This window comes from Pyrus communis, chromosome 7 (genome assembly GCF_963583255.1).
Source record: "Pyrus communis chromosome 7, drPyrComm1.1, whole genome shotgun sequence".
In the NCBI taxonomy this organism is placed as follows: domain Eukaryota; kingdom Viridiplantae; phylum Streptophyta; class Magnoliopsida; order Rosales; family Rosaceae; genus Pyrus; species Pyrus communis.
In genome coordinates, this window is record NC_084809.1 from 18084351 (window position 1) to 18104723 (window position 20373).

Consider the following 20373-nt stretch of genomic DNA (forward strand, 5'->3'; position numbering starts at 1 on the left):
TTTGCTTCCACCCATTTAGAAACATAATCAACAGCTAGCAAGATATAAGTGAAACCATAAGATGGAGGGAAAGGGCCCATGAAATCAATGCCCCAAACATCAAAATTTTCAACATTAAAGACAGGGGTTTGCGGCATTTGGTCCTTGGTACCTATGTTACCCATTCGTTGGCAACGATCACAAGACATACAAAAGGTTCTAGCATCCCTAAATATAGTCGGCCAATAAAAACCACACTCTAGAACCTTGAGGGCAGTGCGTTGTGTGCCAAAATGACTACCACATGCATATGTGTGACAAAAGCTTAGAATTGAGTGAAATTCAGAATCATGCACACATCTACGTACAATTTGATCTGAGCAATACTTCCACAAATAAGGGTCATCCCAAACATAGAAACGTGCATCATTTTTAAGCTTATCACGTTGGTGCTTGTTTAGTTCATTTGGAATTTGTTTAGCCACCAAGTAATTCACTAAATCTGCATACCATGGTTCACTTACCTCAATGGATAGCAGCTGCTCATCGGGAAAAGTTTCAGGGATAGGCACAGCATGTTCATGCTCCTCGTGGATCATTCGGCTTAAATGGTCAGCCACTACATTCTCGCTTCCTTTCTTATCCCGGATTTCAATATCAAATTCTTGAAGAAGAAGAATCCAACGGATAAGCCTCGGCTTTGCTTCCTTTTTCGTGAGCAAGTACCTCAAAGCTGCATGATCAGAATAAACGATTACTTTAGTACCAATTAAATATGAACGGAATTTATCTAAAGCAAAAACCACAGCTAGAAGTTCTTTTTCCGTCGTGGAGTAGTTCAATTGGGCATCATTGAGAGTCCGAGAGGCATAGTATATGACATGCGGCCGCTTGTCTCTTCTTTGTCCTAGAACAGCTCCTAATGCATAGTCGGATGCATCGCACATGAGCTCGAATGGAAGGCTCCAATCTGGAGGTACAATAATGGGGGCCGAGACTAGCTTCTCCTTGAGTTGGTTAAATGCCGAATTACACTCTTCATCAAACTTGAATGGCACATCTTTTTGAAGCAATCGGCAAAGAGGGTTGGACATCTTGGAGAAGTCCTTGATAAAACGCCTATAGAACCCTGCATGGCCAAGAAACGAACGTACCTCTCTAACCGAAGTAGGAGAGGGTAAGTGACGTACAAGGTCTATTTTCGATTTATCTACTTCAATTCCTTTTTCTGAAACAATATGTCCTAAAACTATACCTTGTTTCACCATAAAGTGACATTTCTCCCAATTCAAGACAATGTTAGTTTCAACACATCGTTTCAAAATTAAGGTTAGATTATCCAAGCAATTATCAAATGAACTCCCAAACACACTGAAATCATCCATGAAAACCTCAATGATCTTTTCAACAAAATCGGAAAATATACTTACCATACACCTTTGGAAAGTGGCCGGTGCGTTGCATAAGCCAAATGGCATGCGACGATAAGCAAATGTTCCAAAGGGACATGTGAATGTGGTCTTCTCTTGATCATCCGGGGCTATCACAATTTGGTTATATCCAGAGTATCCATCAAGAAAACAGTAAAAAGCATGACCGGCTAACCTTTCGAGCATCTGGTCGATGAATGGCAAAGGAAAGTGATCTTTCCTAGTCATGGCATTTAGCTTCCGGTAATCGATACATACACGCCATCCAGTCTGAATGCGTGTAGGCACGAGCTCATTCTCATCATTCTTGATAACAGTTACTCCGGACTTCTTGGGAACGACTTGAACTGGAGAGACCCAACGGCTATCGGAGATAGGGTAGATCACTTCGCAATCCAAAAGCTTGATTATTTCCTTCTTCACCACTTCCATCATCGGAGGGTTGAGACGGCGTTGAGCCTCTCGAGTTGGTTTAGCCCCCTCCTCAAGAAGTATACGGTGCATGCATGTGGTAGGGCTTATTCCTTTAATGTCGGCCAAAGTCCACCCTATGGCCGTTTTGTGCTCTCGCAGCACCCTCACAAGCTTCTCCTCCTCCATTGCCGTGAGACTTGATGAAATGATGACGGGCAATGTTTCGCCTTTTCCCAAAAACACATACTTCAAATGGTCCGGCAACGGCTTAAGTTCAAGCGATGGTGCCTGAACAACAGAAGGTAGCATCTTAGTGGAAACTGAATTTGAAAGTGAGAGTGGAACCTTACCATATTGTTGTGGCAATGACTCAAGGGCTGCCACAACCTCAATTATTTCTTCACTAGAACCCATTGCAAAGAATTCCTCCTCCTTGCCGTGGCCTTGCATTGGCCCAAATCCTTCATTTTTGCGCTCTATGGCCTTAGTGATGGTTGTTTCCAGGGCGTCCTCGTTCAATTCTTCAAGGTATACCTACGCCAAAGAATCGATAACATCAATGGAAAAACAAGAATGGTCATCAACGGGATATCTCATAGTTTCAGAAATATTAAAATCAATCACTTCCCCATCGAATTCCATTGTCAAGGTGCCTTTGTATACATCAATCTTCGTTCGGGCCGTCTTCATGAATGGCCTACCAAGGAGAATCGGCAAAGATGTAGAATGGGCTGAATCCTCCATGTCTAGGACGTAGAAATCAGCCGGAAAAATTAAATGGTTCACCTGCACAAGCACATCTTCCAAAACTCCTTTTGGATACGCGTTAGAACGATCGGCCAATTGTATAATTACACCATCTTGTTTTAATTCACCCAAATTCATAGATGCATAAATAGAATAAGGCATGACATTTATGGATGCACCTAAATCAAGCATGGCATGTTCAAAACGATTATGTCCAATCACACAAGGAATCGTGAAACTACCGGGGTCTTTGCACTTGGTAGGCAGTTTACGTTGCAAAACAGCGAACACATTCTCGCTTACCTTCACTACCTCTTTGTTTGCCCTTCTTCTCTTTGTATTGCATAGGTCCTTGAGGAATTTAGCATACTTTGGAACCTGTTTGATTGCATCGAGAAGCGGTATGTTCACTTGCACCTTCCGGAACGTTTCAAGAATGTCCTTCTCGCTTTCTTCCTTTTTTTCTTGCATGAACCTGCGAGGAAAAGGTACATTGGGCAGATTAGGACGTGAAGTACATGAATTTGAACTTAAATTACCTGATTTGGCCGAGTTAGGGTGATCTGCCTCAGGTTGTGTCGTCTCTTCATCTACTTTCTGGGCAGATTTGGGATTGTTTGGCTCGGTCCCAACTTCTTTTCCACCCCTTAGGGTGATGGCCTTGGCGGATTCGAATCCTCCCTTTGGATTGACTGTGGTTGAGCTAGGAAGCTTTCCTTGCTCTCTAATCTGTCCAAGGAACTCAGAAATCTGCCCTATTTGTTTCTTCATATCCGTCATCTCCTTCTCGTTATTTGCTATCCGGTTGTTTTGATTTTGCAACCCCTGCGAAATAGAGGTTAGTAATTGCATAGCTTGATCACTTTCCAATGACGTACCTGAATGAGATGATGCCGAAGGTTGTTGGGGTTGTTGGGGTTGTTGGGGTGCATACGGCTTCGAATAAAAACCAGGGGGGTTTGGCCTAAATCCTCCTTGTTGGGCAGCTTGTTGTGGCTCCCTCCATTTGAAGTTTGGATGGTCCCTCCATCCGGCATTGTAAGTGTTCGAGTATGGGTTGTTTTGATTTTGTCCTTGGAAACCAATTGCATTGGCAGATTCCCACCCACCATTCTCGATTAGTTGAGGGCACTTGTCGGATGGATGCCCTTGAATTGAGCACACGCCACAAACTTGGTGTTCTTGTGCTTTTGGACCAATCACAACCTAAGAAACAAGAGAAGTAAGATTTGCAAGTTGTGATTGAATTTCAGAAATAGCACTCACCTCATTTACACTTTGTTGTCGTGGGGCTTCCCTTTGACCCACTCCTTCATATTGTTGAGCGTTGAGCGCTCGGTTGGCTATGAGAATCTTGGCATCCCTTGGTGTTTTGTCCACCAATGCTCCTCCCGCTGATGCATCAAGCATTTGACGTTCGATAGGAAGGAGGCCCTCATAGAAATATTGAAGGAGAAGTTCCTCCTTCATTTGATGTTGAGGACATGAAGCTACAAGGCCCTTGAAGCGCTCATAATAAGCCAGGAATGTCTCACCATGATTCTGTTGAATACCACTAATTTTCTTCCGTAGGAGAATCACTCTCGAAGTAGGGAAGAATTTCTCCAAGAAAGCACGCTTCATACTCTCCCACGAAGTCACAGTTCCCGGGGCTAGTTCGTAGAGCCAATCTTTGGCCTTGTCCATAAGTGAAAATGGAAAGGCCTTCATCTTCAATATACTCCCATCCACATTGACGGGGGTCATGCTCGAACAAACCACCTCGAACTCCTTCAAGTGTTTGTTGGGGTCTTCCATAAACAAGCCATGGAACTTCGGAATATGGTGTAACAAACTGGATTTGAGTTCAAATTCCTCAGTCTTCCCCTCTGCAGCCGTGGGGTATTGGATACAAAGAGGCAATGCATTATCCAAACCCGAGGCCGAAAGCTCCTTGATGGTTCTATTATCTGCTGCCATGGCTTGTTCTTCTTCAAAAATCTGATCCGTGGGCTTTTCTTCTACACCTACTTCGTCTTCTTCAAGCCCAGGTTGTGGTGGCTCTTGTTGACTCCTCGTTCTCCTCAAAGTGCGTTCAAAATCACCGTCAAAGTCGGAGATGTTCTCTATAATAGGCCGAGAGCTACGAGTCATACACAGTACCTAAAAAAACAAGGAAACAAACAAACTAAGAATCTGAAATAAGAATGCACGAAAAACAAAAAAAATATAAAAATAAAGACAAGGGATTAGCAAAGTTGCTAAATCCCCGGCAACGGCGCCAAAAATTTGATGTGAAAATTACTTGACACTCAAATTAAACCCTCGTTTGACAATTGTAGTAGAATGGATAAGTGAGGGATCGTTCTAGACCGGGGATTAGGAGGGCTTGCTAAAACCTTCTAAATTGACTTAAAAACATAAAAACACAATATAAAACACTATTTAATGCTCGAAGAAAGCAAAACTAAAAATAAGAAAGATTAAGACTAAGACTTCAACGAAATAGGGGGGAATTGGATTTGGACGAATTTAAACTAAAATGAATACTTGGAAACAAAACAAATTGTAAATATGGATTTGACGGAAATGAATGGATGGGAAGCTAGCTAAGGGTTCTTTCTCTACACATGATATTTATGCATATGAATCAATTTCCAGTTATTCCTTCATTGAATTATGAACGACAATGCCCCAAATTAACCGTGACATCACTAGTTAACCCTCAGATTTTCCTTATATTATTGGATTGGATGGCATCATTCGACAACCCAAAACATTCTCAAAAGTTCCCTACATGTCATCATAATAGAGATACAATCGAAGATCATTAAGAATAATGAAAACCATAAGCATTGACAAAGCATTTGCAACTATGACATCATGTTACTCATGCTAAGAATTAAACTTAACGCGATCGTGACAAGCGACCTTCACTACTTTCAAGTATAAGTTAGTAACGATTATGTGAAACCTTCTTAAACTTTAGCCACATATTCATGCATGCTAATTAAGTGTCGACCCTCAATCAACAAACACAAATAAGTTAATCATCAAATAGTTAAGCCAATTGCATTCACGAATCAAGAGTTCATAACCGGAATTCATCAATTCATATCACATAAATAAACATGGTATTGAAATCACCCCTAGCCAAAAAGGGTTTAGTTCCTCATAACTTTGAAATCAAAGAAACACCTAAACATTCCAACAACTCAAACTTGAATTGTATGAACGTTTAGGCACTCTTCTCTTCCATTCCTCATATTACAAAACAAAGAGAATTGAATTTAAACATTGAAATCAAAGAAACGCGTAAACATTCCAACAACTCAAACGTGAATTGTATGAATGTTTAGGCCCTCTTCTCTTCGTCTTCGTTGTAGCACAAGGACTAAGGGATGTTGTTGGTGTGTTGAATGGATTGGGGGATTATGGAAATGGAAGAAATGGAGAAGAAAGGGAAGGGAATGGTGCAGAAAATGGAGAGACTCACGGCTAGGGAGAAGATGGAAGTGTTTGTGGTGTGTTGTGTATGAAAATGAGATCCTCCTCAAATGAATGAATGCAAGGGTATTTATAGGAGGAGTGGAGGTGTAAATGGCTGTTTGTTTAATGTGTTTGTGTGGAGGGATGATGAGAAAACAGCTAGGACACATGTGAAAATCTGGAAAGCAAATGGAGTGCACGGCATTGATGTTGGAATTGCATGTGTATGCTGAAAATAGTGTGTGTATGCATGTGTTTGGGAAGCTTTCTTGCTCATTTTCTGGATGCAATGATGAAGATATTAATAATTAATGCATGTAGGTGGCTGAAATGATGAAGAATGAGTGGTGGAAATGAAAGGGAAAGCTAGAAAAGCATGTGAAGATGCTGGAATTTCAAAGGGAACTCACGGCATTGAAGGTTTTGGTGCATGTGTTGGCTGTTTTGTGTTGTGAATTATGATGAATGCATGTGAGTTAAAGAGGGAGAATGTGGTGAAATGATGAAGTAGGAAGGTGGAAATGCATGTGAGATGTTTGGAAAGGAAATGGGAACCCACGACATTGAAGTTGTTTTGTTGATGTGTGAATGCATGTGACTTGTTTGTGGAATAAAGAATGAATGGTGGAAATGTGAGTGAATGATGTGCATGTGTGAGAATGCATGTGGAATTAAGAGGAGTATGGAAGTGAAATAAATGAATGATATGTTAAGTGATAAGTGAATGATATGTGGTGAGTGATAAGTAAATGGCTTGATAAGTGATAAATGAACTAGTTTAAAGGGCTAGGGTTTAAGTACATAGAATGGGCCTAAAATAGGTTGGTTTGTATGGCATAATGTGTTTGATTGGGCTAGAGGTTTTCCATGGCTCAAAGGATTTGTTTGATTGGGCTAGGCCCTTTGTTTGATGTCCCCAAAGAGCATACAAGGCTTCAATTTCGTCCATCCTCTTTGCTCCATGATTAAGCTATCCAACTCATGCACAAAAATGCTCCAAATAGCCTCAAAATGCACTTTCTTGCTCCCTAAGCCCTTAGAACCTGAAAACACACAAAAGAAGCATAAAGGACTAAAATAACTAGAGAAACATAACGTAAATGCACGAGAACAAGCCATTTAAGTCGCATGAATATGCTCCTATCAGTCCACCATAATAAAAAAATGTTGTTATGCACCCTTTTAATACAGCCACTAATCCTCATGTTACAAAATATATTGATCATTTCATATTTTCTATACAACATTAAATAATTAAGCATATTTTTTTATTTTTTATATGAGAGTTTAAGGAACCTAACTCTTGATCTTCTTCTGTACAATATATAAGGGTAAAATGGTACTGATGGACATAACAAAATTCTAACTAGACTGAGTAACTTAATTACCAAAGTCATAATAATGATCAAGCATAGCTCATTTCGTGAAATCAAATTCTATCAGCCAAACAAAACAAAAAAAAGACACCATAATAGTTAGCAAGCAAAAAAAAAAAAAAAAGGTGGATTGGTTAGTGTACAATTCATAAATTTCATTTTTGGGTACAATGGGCAGGTGCAAAAAGACTAAGTTAGATGATTGAACATAATAAAAAATTGAAAATAATAAGAAATTGTTGTGATGGACACAAACACAATTTATAAAATAATCACTTAAGAAATATAAGAATATCTAAAACAACACATCTTTGTGGCGCGCAACGCACGTGATGCAAATATGCCTCTCGCACGCACGTTAGTGCGTGTAAAGAGGCTAGTTCATTATTGAATAAACTAATAATTAAGAAAAACTAATTAATTAAATGATAATTGTGATATATGAGGAGGAATATTTATCCTTCATTTCCTTAAGTTTTGCAAATTTTTTAAATGATGTGGTTGTTTGCCACATCTTCTACATCTTCCCCAATTCTTAGTCCTCACTCACCTCCGGCCACTAGCGCGTCTACCCCACACACCTCAACCAATCTACACCTACAAACCCTATCTAAATAAATTAGTGTCATACATCAAAACCATTAACAAAAAAAAAAAAAAAAAAAAAAAAAAAAAAGCCACGCAAAGTTGGTCAAGAACTGCCACGTGTTCCCCACTCCGGAGGCCCACCCATAGAATTGAGAAAAAGATCGACAGCAAAAAAAAAAAAAAAAACAGAAAAAAAAAAAAAAAAGAAAAATCGACACAAAGAGGAAGAAGTGGAAAAGTTGTGAGTTTGTGTGTGTATCTATAGATATATATATGTTTATGGTCTTTCCTCCTTTTCATCTTTCTGCGCACACAAACAAACCCGCATAAAATTGAAAAAGATTTTCTTTCTCCCCCTTCTCTCTATCCCCACCCTCTTCTTCTTCTTCCTCTCTCTCTCTGCAAAAACCCAGAGAAGCAAAAAACCGACAGTGACAACACTATGAGTTCCCCTGCTGACGACGGTCAAGACGGCTGGGTCAAGCTCGCCATGAACGACGAGGTGGCGGTCGTCGATCTTCTTCTCCGCCTCAAGCACGCCACGCCGCCTCCGCCGTCGAAGCGCAGTAGTACTCACGGCTTTCCGACTTTGCGGTGGAGCGTAAGGCAGCGCCGTTCCAGGAACGTGCCACGTAACCATCATGCCGACGACGTCGCTGCTGAGGGAAGAAAGAGCAAGAAGGGTGAGTCGAGCGGCGCCAGGGCCAGCCCCACCACGCCTCTTTCCTGGAGCGGGGCCACTTCGGTTAGCGGCGGCGGTGGCTGCGTCGACGGTTCAGAAGAATCCAGCAAGCCGCTTAAGCCGACCGATACCGCGAGATCTAAGGTCCGTATATCTCTGTCACTGTCACTCATTAGGGTCGGGTCGGGTTTTGGTTCGGTGGCTGTTCTTTTGCATTTTTACTCTATTTTTTTTGGATTTTTCAATTGACGAAAATACCCCTGGAAAGGTGTGGTATTTACACGGGAGTGGTTCAGGAATCGGATAGGATGGCTTGGTGATCTGTCAGTCTCTCTCTGTTTCTGTAGAGGGGGCTTCCAATCGGTCGTTTTCCTTTTGACAATTATACCCCTATGTTGCATGGGGATGCATGGTGGCCGCCGAGGGAAATTCGGTCATTTCGCACGCCGGACGGTTTCCCTGCTCGGCGGTCATTCGAACTGGGCGCTGTCGTTTTACCATTGTCAATATCTTGTGTACTGAAATGCCCTCATGACCTTCCGTGTTTTCAAATTTTCTAGATTCTTTAGGGTTTTTCAGAGGAATAAAAAAGGTCGACTTCCATTCAAAGCATATGGAGTCAGAGGAGTCGATGACACTTTCACATTTTTTTTCTCTCTCCTTTTCCGCTCCTGTCACGCTTATTCCGCTGGAAACCCCAAAATACCCTTCTCATCGGTGACGTTTTCGTCATTGAACAAGGTCTCGGCCAACCCCATAAACTGTTGTGTACAACCTCTCGCTCCACCGAGTTAGGTAGCGTGAGCTTGTAATTAAGCACTACTTTAGAAAGATAAATGAATGATGGTGTCTTAGTCAAGTAAAACATTCTTGTGAGGTCATTTTAAGCTTAAGCCCTTCGGGTTAATAGGGGCGCCCACACAGTTGGGTAGCAAACAAACAGTCCCCAACTCCGAAACCCCCGGTTAAGTTCTAGTCGAAATGACGAAATTCGGCCCCAAAAAGTCAAACCGTACGTTAAACTACGAGGGCAGTTTGGGAAGAGAGAAAAATGATGACCTGCTTTATCGATAGCGTGTCATCGTGGCAAAATAGGTCTGCGCGTTGTGGTTTGGTGTGGTTCTGGTAGTGGTTGTGCAGTGACGAGGAAATCATTGGGTGTGGTCGGCCGCAGTTTGGCTTTTCCTGCAGACGCATGGTAACGACCAAATCGAATCAGTGGCCTGCGACGTCGTTTATACGAGTTAAAATAAGACAAAGAAATTGTCTATTTTAACGTGTTCAGAAGACAGCTTGATCGGGAGCACTCCTTTTTATGGAAAGATGAGGTCGAGCCGTTTACCAAAAAAAAGAAAAAGAAAATAGAAAAGGACGAGGTCGAGCTTGGATCCAGGTTTGCATCCTCTTCTGAGCTAATAGAGTGGGTCTTTCTGATTCATCAACGTGGATCGTTAGATTTTTGTTCAACAATTAGAAATAAATTTTTTTTTAAAATTCTAATAATTGTAATTGTTAAATAAAAATTCAACGATATGAATCAAGAGAATCTTCTTCATTTAACTCAGGATCCAATGGTAGGTAACACGGTCAAATGGGTAAGACATTAAAATCAGGCTGTCTGTCACGTGATCATAAGGGACAGCCTCGCATGTTATCCTTTTAATGCTACGGTGGGGTCCTAAGGAAAGATATAAAAATATTGAAGACAATTTTAAAAAATTGTGAGAGTCTCTGTACAAGTGGCTCTTTGGATTGTCTCTCCCTTTTGGGGTTTTATTTTTTCAACAACCGATATTATCTACATTAAAAGTAGGGAAGTGGATTAAGCTTCACATGGGCTAGCCATAATAATGTGATTTGAATTCATCTTAGGCGAGAATCGAACTTAAATCTTACTTACAAAAGAAGAGAAATAACACTATTAAACTGTATTGACATCTCTCCCAATTTGTTATAATTTGAATTTGTTGTTGTTTGGTGTCCTCTAGGGTCCTCAGTTTGGTAGGTTGAATGATTGTATTAGGTACATTTGGGTCGAAAACTGAGACGTGAGTTGCTCGATAAATTAAATGAAAAAGGGAATGGGAAGTTCTCACAAAGTGACGGCTGCTCATTTGAAATTGTCACAATATGAATACAGAAGTGAAAACGCACTTTAACATTGTCAAGAGAAAGTCAGTGGAGAAATGTTTTGTACTGTGCAACGAGAAATGTTTTGTTTGACTAAAATTGGGTTGTGTTATGTTCCGTGGGTGCAGGTTGCTGTTAGAAGTGAATTAACCATCTTCAAGAGGCCAAGAAAGAAGAAGGTAAATATACCGTTATCTATTTCCACAATGTATGTACAAGTACAATATTCGTGGAAAGCTTATGACCTATTTGACTTAAACGAAAGAAAGTCCAATTAAGTTAATGTATTAAGGCTAATTGAAGTCTTAGTTCAAAGGCTCAAACCACAAAAAGTTCTAATTCTTAATGGTAATCAGTATCCGAAAGTCACAAGTAAGATATCTTTACTGAGCAGATCATACAAAAAGTTATGAACGAGTGACCTTGACGGGGCTTAAACTTAGGATCTCTTTCTTTTACCTCGTAAATATCCTAGGAATAAATTACTCAGTGGTTGCATTTCAGTAGTTTCTTTGACCAGTATCTTAGACTCCTAATGCTAAAAATATTCCTATAAAGTATGCAAACAGTCTAATTGTATGTATGCCCGTGGATTTGTTTTGGGAAAATTCAATAGGAGTATTATCTTGAGATTGCTTTACAAATGTGAATGAAGCAGAGTAGCTAATACTTAATTCCATATGTAAAGCTTTTGTTGGGATTGAATATTTGACAGACCTAACTGCCATTATCTCGGCATTTTTGGGGACATTAGGTATTTTAACACTGCACATTTCACCTCCCTTGTTCTTTCTTTGGTTTGTTCGTGGTGGTGTGCTGAATAATTGTTGGACTCATATTTCATAGTGTAGTACTAAAATCTAGTGGCTGCATGCAGACGTTAGCTGAATTAAAAGAGGAGGAGAGTCTGCTGTTGAAGGAAAGAAGAAATTTGAAAAATGTACGTCTTAAAGATACTACATTATATGTTCCAATATGTCATCGTGGAGATACCTGTACATTGATTTCTTTAATTCATTCTCTGAGCAGGAATTGGCAGCGCTATGCCTCACTGTTGAGAAGCAAAGGGCCACAAATGAAAGCTTGAAAAAAGTGAAGGTGAACGTTCTGTTAGACTGTTACTACTTATGCTCTAAATATGTATGCATTTATGATATACGTTTAAAATCAAACTTAGATTTAAAATTTTCATGAAACTTACAGTTTAAAGTCATAACGGATTCACATGTTTAAAGTTTAAACACAACATGGCTTATCGCTCATAACTAAATCACTGTGCATATTTTATCGTATTCTCAATTTGATTATTTGATACGAGCAATGTTGAAAACTAGTCCAAGATTTTATTTGTTATGTCTATATTTGTTCACTTCCGCTGACATGAGTTGCTCATCCTTTATCTGGCTTTGTTCTGAAACAAAAAGCTATTATGTAACTGGAGAGATTTTAGCTATTTAAAAATAAACACTCCGATAATTTTGTGAAACGTGGGCATTTAAGTTCTTAATTGGATTACAATAAACCTCACTATAGGATAATTTGATGCGTAATTTGCCAGTTTCTCTCTTTTTATGTACTATTTGCCATGATTCTATAGCTTTTAATCATTTCAGAGAGTGATTGAAGTCTGCATTTTGTGGCCTCTATTGTGCCATTAAGGGTGCTGATGTCGAAAGTGCTAGACTTGTAGTTTCATCTTCTTAGAGTTTCCATCATGGTAAAAATTAAGTATCAAAACTTTTAACATCGATGCAAAACTTTTCCCATCCCATTGTGCTTGAGTAGGAAGTCCACCTGTCTCAGAATACGTACGTGTAGACATTATGTATATAATATATATTATGCATCAGTGACCAGCCTGTTGCATGACTCATGATGCAGTCCTTCATCTTTTCTTGAGGGTTGACATTTTTTTATGCATGTATACGGATGCTTCTCGTGAACAAATTACCACGTAACTTCTCTTTTTGTTTTTCCTGTAAGACTGTTTATGCCAATGATAGCTTGGTGTAGATTTGCTTTTTGATCATTTGTGAGACGACAAAGAACCAAGTATGCAATCATTTACATTTTCAGGAATATCAGTGTATAACACTTATTGTAACAGCGGTTTTATGTTTTGGTTACAGCTTGAGTTGCAATTGCCGCAGACAAAAATGAAAGCTACGACACTTGTACTGTCTGGTGAAGCCATTTGGCAACAAAATGAGCAAATAAATGCAGTTGGCTACACTACTCCGATAATGACAACAAGTGCTCATTGCAATAACGCTGGCACTTCACAAAGCTCCTGTCCTTCAAATGTTTCTTCCAAGGTACAACAAGAGCTTGGGAGCCGAGACACTGCCTTTTCGCTACCTGATCTGAACCTTCCATTTGGAGAGGACTCTAGCTCTGAGGTTTTATATTGAATGAGCTAAGAAAATTCAGACGGGTAATAGTGTTCAGTTTTTCCAACCACGCGGCGCCAAAATCTGCAGCAGCGTTTAGCTTAATAAGATAGAACTCATCCATCCTCCGTTCCTAACTGTATTTTAGGTTGACAAACTGTAAGTATAAAAGCCAGTCTCCTCTGCCGCTTCTTGAACTGAATGGGGCGGGTATTATTTTGATTCTCCATGGATGAAAGTACTGAGGGTAGCGTAGATATCCTAAGTTCTTAAGTTCTTCGGGAACCCGCATCCCTTTCCCTCTATTTTTTCCGTGTTCATTATAATTTTATTTTTTGGAAACATCGACTGCTTAATTAGTGTAATCACTCCGTATTTTATTAATGATCTATTATCTGTCATAGACTAGTAATCATTCTATTTTATTATTCGTCGTATTTTTGGGTGCGTCTCCTTCTGGTATAATGGAGTTTCGAAGGGAACAGATTCCGCCCGCTTGATGTTGCCTTGACGCCGTTTCCGTCTTTTGCTGTGAGAAATGATGTAAATTTAAACTAGGGACTTTTAACGAAATGCATGTGGTGCTGATGTTCACTTTGACGAAAAATCATATTTTTACATTAAAAAGTCAATCATGGTACTATCCAGTTTATCCTTTATTTTGTCCTTATCGTTAAAACTCAAAGTTTTCAAGCTCTTTTCATTAGTTTTCCTTTTTAACTAATCTAAACAAGAGATTAATTTAAATCAAATTAAATTTGCAAGTGCACGAATTAATTGTAGTAATATATGCAAATACGAGGTCGGTCTCACAGGGATTGCTTTAACATCAATTTAACCGATTAATCACGCTAAACAAAGGATAGATTGAATTGAATAATTGATTAAGACCGATTAACTAGAAAAAGAAAAAACAATTAATTAAAATCACACACGACACAAGAAAACCTAAGGCCATCTTCAACCGAGCTGGCCAGAGGGTCATAGGGCTAAAAAAAGCCCGAAATGACATGAAAATCGTCTCCAACCGACCGAGGGTTAGGCCAACAGGTTCGCGGGCCCCACCGGGCCAAAAATACCAAATCAAGCTATCCGGCTGACCCAATCCAACAAGCTAGCCAACCTCGGGCCGGCCTAAGGTTTGAATTGCAATGGCTTGCAAACATCAACGTGACACTAGCTAGCTGACGCCAAGTAGCCGTTGGATTTTTATTTTTTGGGGACAAAATTTAAAAAAAAAAAAAAATTCTAATTTTTTTCCTATAACTGCCTAAGCCATTAAGCAACATTAAACAATGGAAGATCATTAAATAACATCAAACTTAAACAACATTAAACAATATTAAATAACATGAAACTTAAACAACATTAAAACAAAAAACATTTAACAACATAAAACTTAAACGCCTACTCCATACTTCTTTTGGCCCAAAGATGTGCAACAAGATTCTGTTGTAGGTACATGTTTGTGGCACGCGAACGTATCATTCCATTGCACCTCATGTACTCATTTAAAGAGATATTACCAGTTCTTGGATTCAAAGGCAAATTAGGCCCATCATATATTTTTGCATGATCCCTCCTTGACCTATTTGGATCATCTTGATCGTCGTCAGACTTTCCATCAATATAACCATCTCGCTCATCCTCCACAATCATGTTGTGTAATATGATGCACGACATTATGATGGAGTTCAAATTTTCTCAACTCCACCCTCTTGCTGGTCCCTTAATGATCTTCCATTGTGCTTGTGGAATACCGAAAACTCTCTCAACATCTTTCCGATATGCCTCTTGGTGTAAGGTAAACCACCTTTGGGCATCATCCATAGGGTTTGCAATTGCTTGGACAAGTGTTGCCCACTTTGGGTAGATGCCATCTGCCAAGTAATACCCCATATTGTACTGACGCCCATTGATGTAGTAGTCAAGTTTTGGTGATTTACCATTCACCAGGTTAGTGAAGAGAGGTGAATGCCCAAGAACTATAATGTCATTTTGGATCTTGGGACTCCAAAGAAAGCATGCTAGATCCATGTGTCAAATGACGTAACCGCCTCTAACACAATAGTTGGCTTTCTCGATCTTCCGTTAAAGACTCATTGCCATCTAGTGGGACAATTCTTCCACTGCCAATCATGCAATCTAATGACTCTATCATGCCCAGAAAGCCACGGTCTTCAGTTTTGCGAATGACCCGATCTAGATCATCTTGATTTAGTTGACGGAGGTACTCTTCTTTATAAAGCTGAACAACTGTGTGACAGAATTTAGCAAGATTATCAAGGCATGTAGATTTAGACATACCATATGTTTCATCCATGATGTGATCAAATTAAACCCTCTTTTTGACAATTGTAGTATAGATACAAGTAGGGATCGCTCTAGGCTGGGGATTAGGAGGGATTGCTAATCTAATGAAAACTGACTCAAAGATACAAAAATATGATTCTAAACACTTCAACAAACTCAAAAGACTCTTAACTAAACTTATATGACTCAAAACAAACTTAACAGACTCAAAACAACACAAAACAATAAAAAAGACTCAATTTAGACTCTAGGACTCAATTTGGACGAAAATAGAATTGGTTTTGACTCAAAATACTTAAAAACACACTTTAGGACATATTTGAAACAAAGAAATAAAGGGGATTGGGTTTTTGACGAATTTAAGAGAAAAACAAGTAATTAAAAGACTTGAGTAAACTTTGGACGAATTTGAGAAAAACAATGGATGATTAGATAGCTAGAGGATACTTTTCCACACATGATACATTCAAACACAAATTGATTTCCAGTTGCTTTTCCGATAAACCATGAACCTCAACACCCCAGATTAACAGTGACATCCCTAATTAACCCTCAGATTTTCCTTAAGTTATTGGATTGGATGACATCATACGACAACCCAAAGCATTCTTCAAAAGTTCCCTACATGACATCATAACAGAGATACAATCAAAGATCATTACGTTCAATGAAAATCATAAGCATTGACAAAGCACTTGTAACTATGACATCATGATACTCATGCTAGGAATTTACTTAACATGATTGTGAAAACAACCTTAACTACTTGTGAATATAAGTTTGTGACGATTATGTGAAACTCCTTTATATTCTAGCACCAAATTCAAGCATGCAAATTAAGTAGGCCTCCCTAATCAACATACAAGAATAAGTTATCCATCAAACGGTTAAGTAAATTGCATTCACAATTTATGAAATCACAATTGGACTTAATCAATTCATATCATAAATATAATCATGGTTTCAAAGCCTCCCCTAGCTAAAATGAGTTTAGCCTCTCATGTTCACAACAAAACAAAGGAAAATTGAATTAAACATTGAAAACTAAAGATAGATTACACCTAAAAACGTTCCAACACTCCAACTTGAATGCACAAACGTCCAAGGCTTCTTCTTCCTTGTAAAGCTGCGGCACAAGACTTCTTGGGTGATTTTGGATGGATTTCTGGGTTGTGAATGGATTTAGGTTGGTAGGGTGGTGCGGCAAAGGTTGGGAATGGTGTATGGGTGTTTGGGTGAAGGTATGGAAGTGTATGAATGGTGGAAGAAATGTTGAAGGCTGCGGCAAAGGCTTAAGTGTTTGTGAAAGATGGCAGATTGTATGGATGAATGATTAGGGTTGAATAAGGGTGCGGCTTTGGTATTTATTTGAGAGAAAGAATCCTAAGGTTTATTACATAGTTTAGTAAAGGATTCAACCCCAAATCCATAAGGAAAAGGAGATATGAAATCAGGAATCAAATGGAAAGGGGAAGGAAACTTGCGGCATTCAATTGTATAAAAGGGAATGTGATTTAATGCTAAAATTAGGCAAGGATTTGGGATAGAAAAGGTATGTATGGTGCGGCTGAGAATGGGGTGAAAAGGAATGTGATTTTGTGACATAGAATTGGAAATAGGTACTTCCCTTGCACGGCAAGGAAGTGATGTGTGATGTGTGCCACGGCAAGGACCATAAGGGTGCAATGAAGGCTTGGTTTGTGTCCTAAAATGCATAGGAGTCTTTAATGTTGCTGAAACATAAGGTCTTTTAGGATTAGGAAAGGTTAAACCAAAATAGGAAACCTTGGCTTAACTTTCCTACTTCAAGTAGGAAACCTTCTTTGACTAGGATTCCTCTTTTGATTAGGAATCCTTCTTTGATTAGGAATCCTAACATCTTTAGGTCTTCAATTTCATCCATTCCTTTTGCTCCAAGCATATGCTATCCATTCCAAGTCCAATTTTGCTCCAAAATGCTCTAAAATGCACCTTTTTGCTTCCTTAGCCATATGAACCTAAAAACACACGAAAATAGCTTAAACTACTAAAATAACTATGAACTAACAACATAAATGTACGAAAACGAGCTAACTAAGTCGCCTAAATATGCTCCTATCAAATTCCCCCACACTTAGCTTTTGCTAGTCCTCGAGCCAAACAAAATAAAAGAAACAAAAAGAACACAACCAAAACAAACTCTAAACCTTCCAACATGTACCTCAGGGATTTCCAACGAACATGACACATTAAAGAACATCATTCCCACGGTTTTTGGTTTTCTTTACACTTTAGCAAACACTTAACCATAGTTATCACTTACTAGTTCACATTTAATCAATTAAAACAACATTTTGAATGTAGTAACATGCCTTGGAGAATTCCCTCAATTCCTCACTAGAATGCTCTCTATTTTCACATAGAATTTCTAACTACACACCCTACACTAGGTATATGTGAGAAGATTGATGTAAACATGTAGACTAACACTCACATATGTTATAACAAAGAAAGCATTTTTTGAAATTATGACAATGATATGTATATGATCTCATGAATGGAATGCTACTACTTAGAACGAGAACCAGTGATTTCATATGCTCATACCAAATTCAAACTCCACATATTGAACACATAACATCAAGATAGAAGTTGAGGGTTGTAACGGGTTAGGGTATTGGCTAACAAAGAAGGGTAAAGGACAACAAAGGTTCTTAAAGCAATAGGAAGCAAAGTAATGAAATTGACACTTAAACTCACTTTTGATGGCAGAAATTAACTTTTAAACACAAGGGAAGATTCATGCAACATTTAGGGTCAAATTCAAACTTTTGGACCCTTTCTTCAACAACCAACACTTGTGAGATCATTCTCACTTATTTTTCAACTCTTTTTCTTTCTTTTCACAACTTTTCTCTTCTCTTTTTATTTTTCCACGAAATTTTTTTCTTTATTTTTTTCTTTCTTTCTTTGCTGTGCCCTATTACCTTCCTCCACACTTGTTTTCTACAATATGTTGATCAAAAGGAATTCATTCTAAGTCATGCTTCACTATCCTTTAAGAACAAAGGTATGGAAAGTCCTAAGCTAGGCTAGGTGAGGATAATGTGGCTAATCAAAGAAAATAGGCTTGAAAAGGCTCAAAAGGGGTAATCCTACAATACATATGCAAAAGGGTTAGGCTTTTTGGCTTTGGCTTAACTAAACAACTTCATCTTATTGTATGTTATGCAATCAATATCATGCTTTGAATGAAATGGGCATGAGTTATAGTATTTGGAACTATAATGATAAGATGCATTCTAAGTAGCAACCAAGCAAAGAATGATGAGATCATGCAACGACTTTAGAAAACAAGAAATCACAGATTATACTCTCCAAAGAACGTTTTAGGCTCAAGTCTCTCAGGGATGTAGCTTTAGTTTGAGTTCCTTCCTTCAAGCATGTTACAAAACTGATTTTCTCTTTGTGATTACATGTGAATTCGTAAGCTATAACCATAACCAAGCATAAACCAAAACGTAAATCAAACTTCCATCCATGTTTATGACTTTCTTTAATAGTCATGCATTTAAAAACCGAATCCTCATCATTGTGTTGGAAGGTACTCTAAGACACAAACAAACACACAAAAACAACTTTAAAACAACTATTTTTGGGTTTTTCAAAACTATTTTTCACTTTTTTGGTAAAATTTTCGTATTTTCTGATCCAAACACATAAAAACACTTCAAAATACACTACAAACACTTAAAAACAGTGAGAAACAACATTAGAAGTGATAGGTGATAAAATCCCATGAAAATCATGCAAAAACAACTTGTTTACCCCCCCCCCCCAACACTTAAATCAAACATTGTCCTCAATGTTTCAAACAAAGACCCCCATTCAAACAACATAAACTAACTAGTATGCCAAAATAAAAACAATAAAGAGATAGAGAGTTAGGAACGCAAATCTGATTTCTTTGAATGAATTGTTAAATTGCCCAAATCCTCTCTAGTTGAATGAATGGGTTGCCTCCCAAGAAGCGTGATGCGGGAATTTTACGCACACAAATTAAACCCTCTTTTTGTCAAGTTGTAGTATAGATATAAGTAGGGATCGTTCTGGACCGGGGATTAGGAGGGATTGTTAATCACTTGGATTTGACTCAAAAACGTAAAATAAAGTTTAAAACACTAAACTAGACTCAAAGAATGCAAAACTAAACACTTAAAATACTAAAACAAACCAAAAGACTCAAACAGCACCCAAAACACTCAAAACTGCCTTAAAAACATTTTCTGGGCAGTTTTGAGCACTTTGGTGAATTTGGACGAATTTGTGTAACAAATTGAATCAAAACACTTATAAACACAAACTAAGACACTTTCTAACTAAATTGGACAATAAAGTAAAGGGGGATTAAGGTTTTGACGAAATTAAATTAAATGGACAGATTGTAATTTAAAACAGAATGTAAATATGAATTTGATGAAAATGAATGGATGGGAAGCTAGCTAAGGGGTTCATCTCCATACATGTTATACTTGCATATAAAACGATTTCCAATTGCTTTTCAATAAACCATGAATTCTCAACGCCCCAGATTAACCGTGAATTGCACTAATTAACCCTCAGATTTTCCTAACGTTATTGAATTGGATGATTGCATACGACAACCCAAAGCATTCCCCACAAGTTCCCTATATGAACTGCATAATAGAGATACAAGCAAGGATCATTAAGTTCTTTGAAAACCATAAGCATTGACGAAGCACTCGTTACTATGAACTGCATGAAACTTATGCCAAGAATTTACTTAACGCAATTGAGATCATCAACTTTTACTACTTGTGAATATAAGTTTGTAACGATTAGGTGAAACTCACTTA

The 20373-nt window shown here is 38.5% G+C and overlaps 2 protein-coding genes across 2 annotated transcripts; one reads left to right on the forward strand and one right to left on the reverse strand.

Annotated features, from left to right (window-relative positions):
* Positions 1-8215: 8215 nt before the first annotated feature.
* Positions 8216-13698, forward strand: LOC137740241 (uncharacterized). The gene is made up of 5 exons (XM_068480088.1): positions 8216-8828; positions 10943-10993; positions 11692-11754; positions 11844-11912; positions 12944-13698. The coding sequence occupies exons 1-5, from the start codon at positions 8445-8447 to the stop codon at positions 13223-13225; spliced, it is 849 nt and encodes a 282-aa protein (XP_068336189.1). The 5' UTR covers positions 8216-8444; the 3' UTR covers positions 13226-13698.
* A 1210-nt stretch (positions 13699-14908) lies between these two features.
* On the reverse strand, positions 14909-15241 carry LOC137740652 (uncharacterized). The gene has a single exon (XM_068480487.1). The coding sequence runs from the start codon at positions 15239-15241 to the stop codon at positions 14909-14911; it is 333 nt and encodes a 110-aa protein (XP_068336588.1).
* Positions 15242-20373: the final 5132 nt, after the last annotated feature.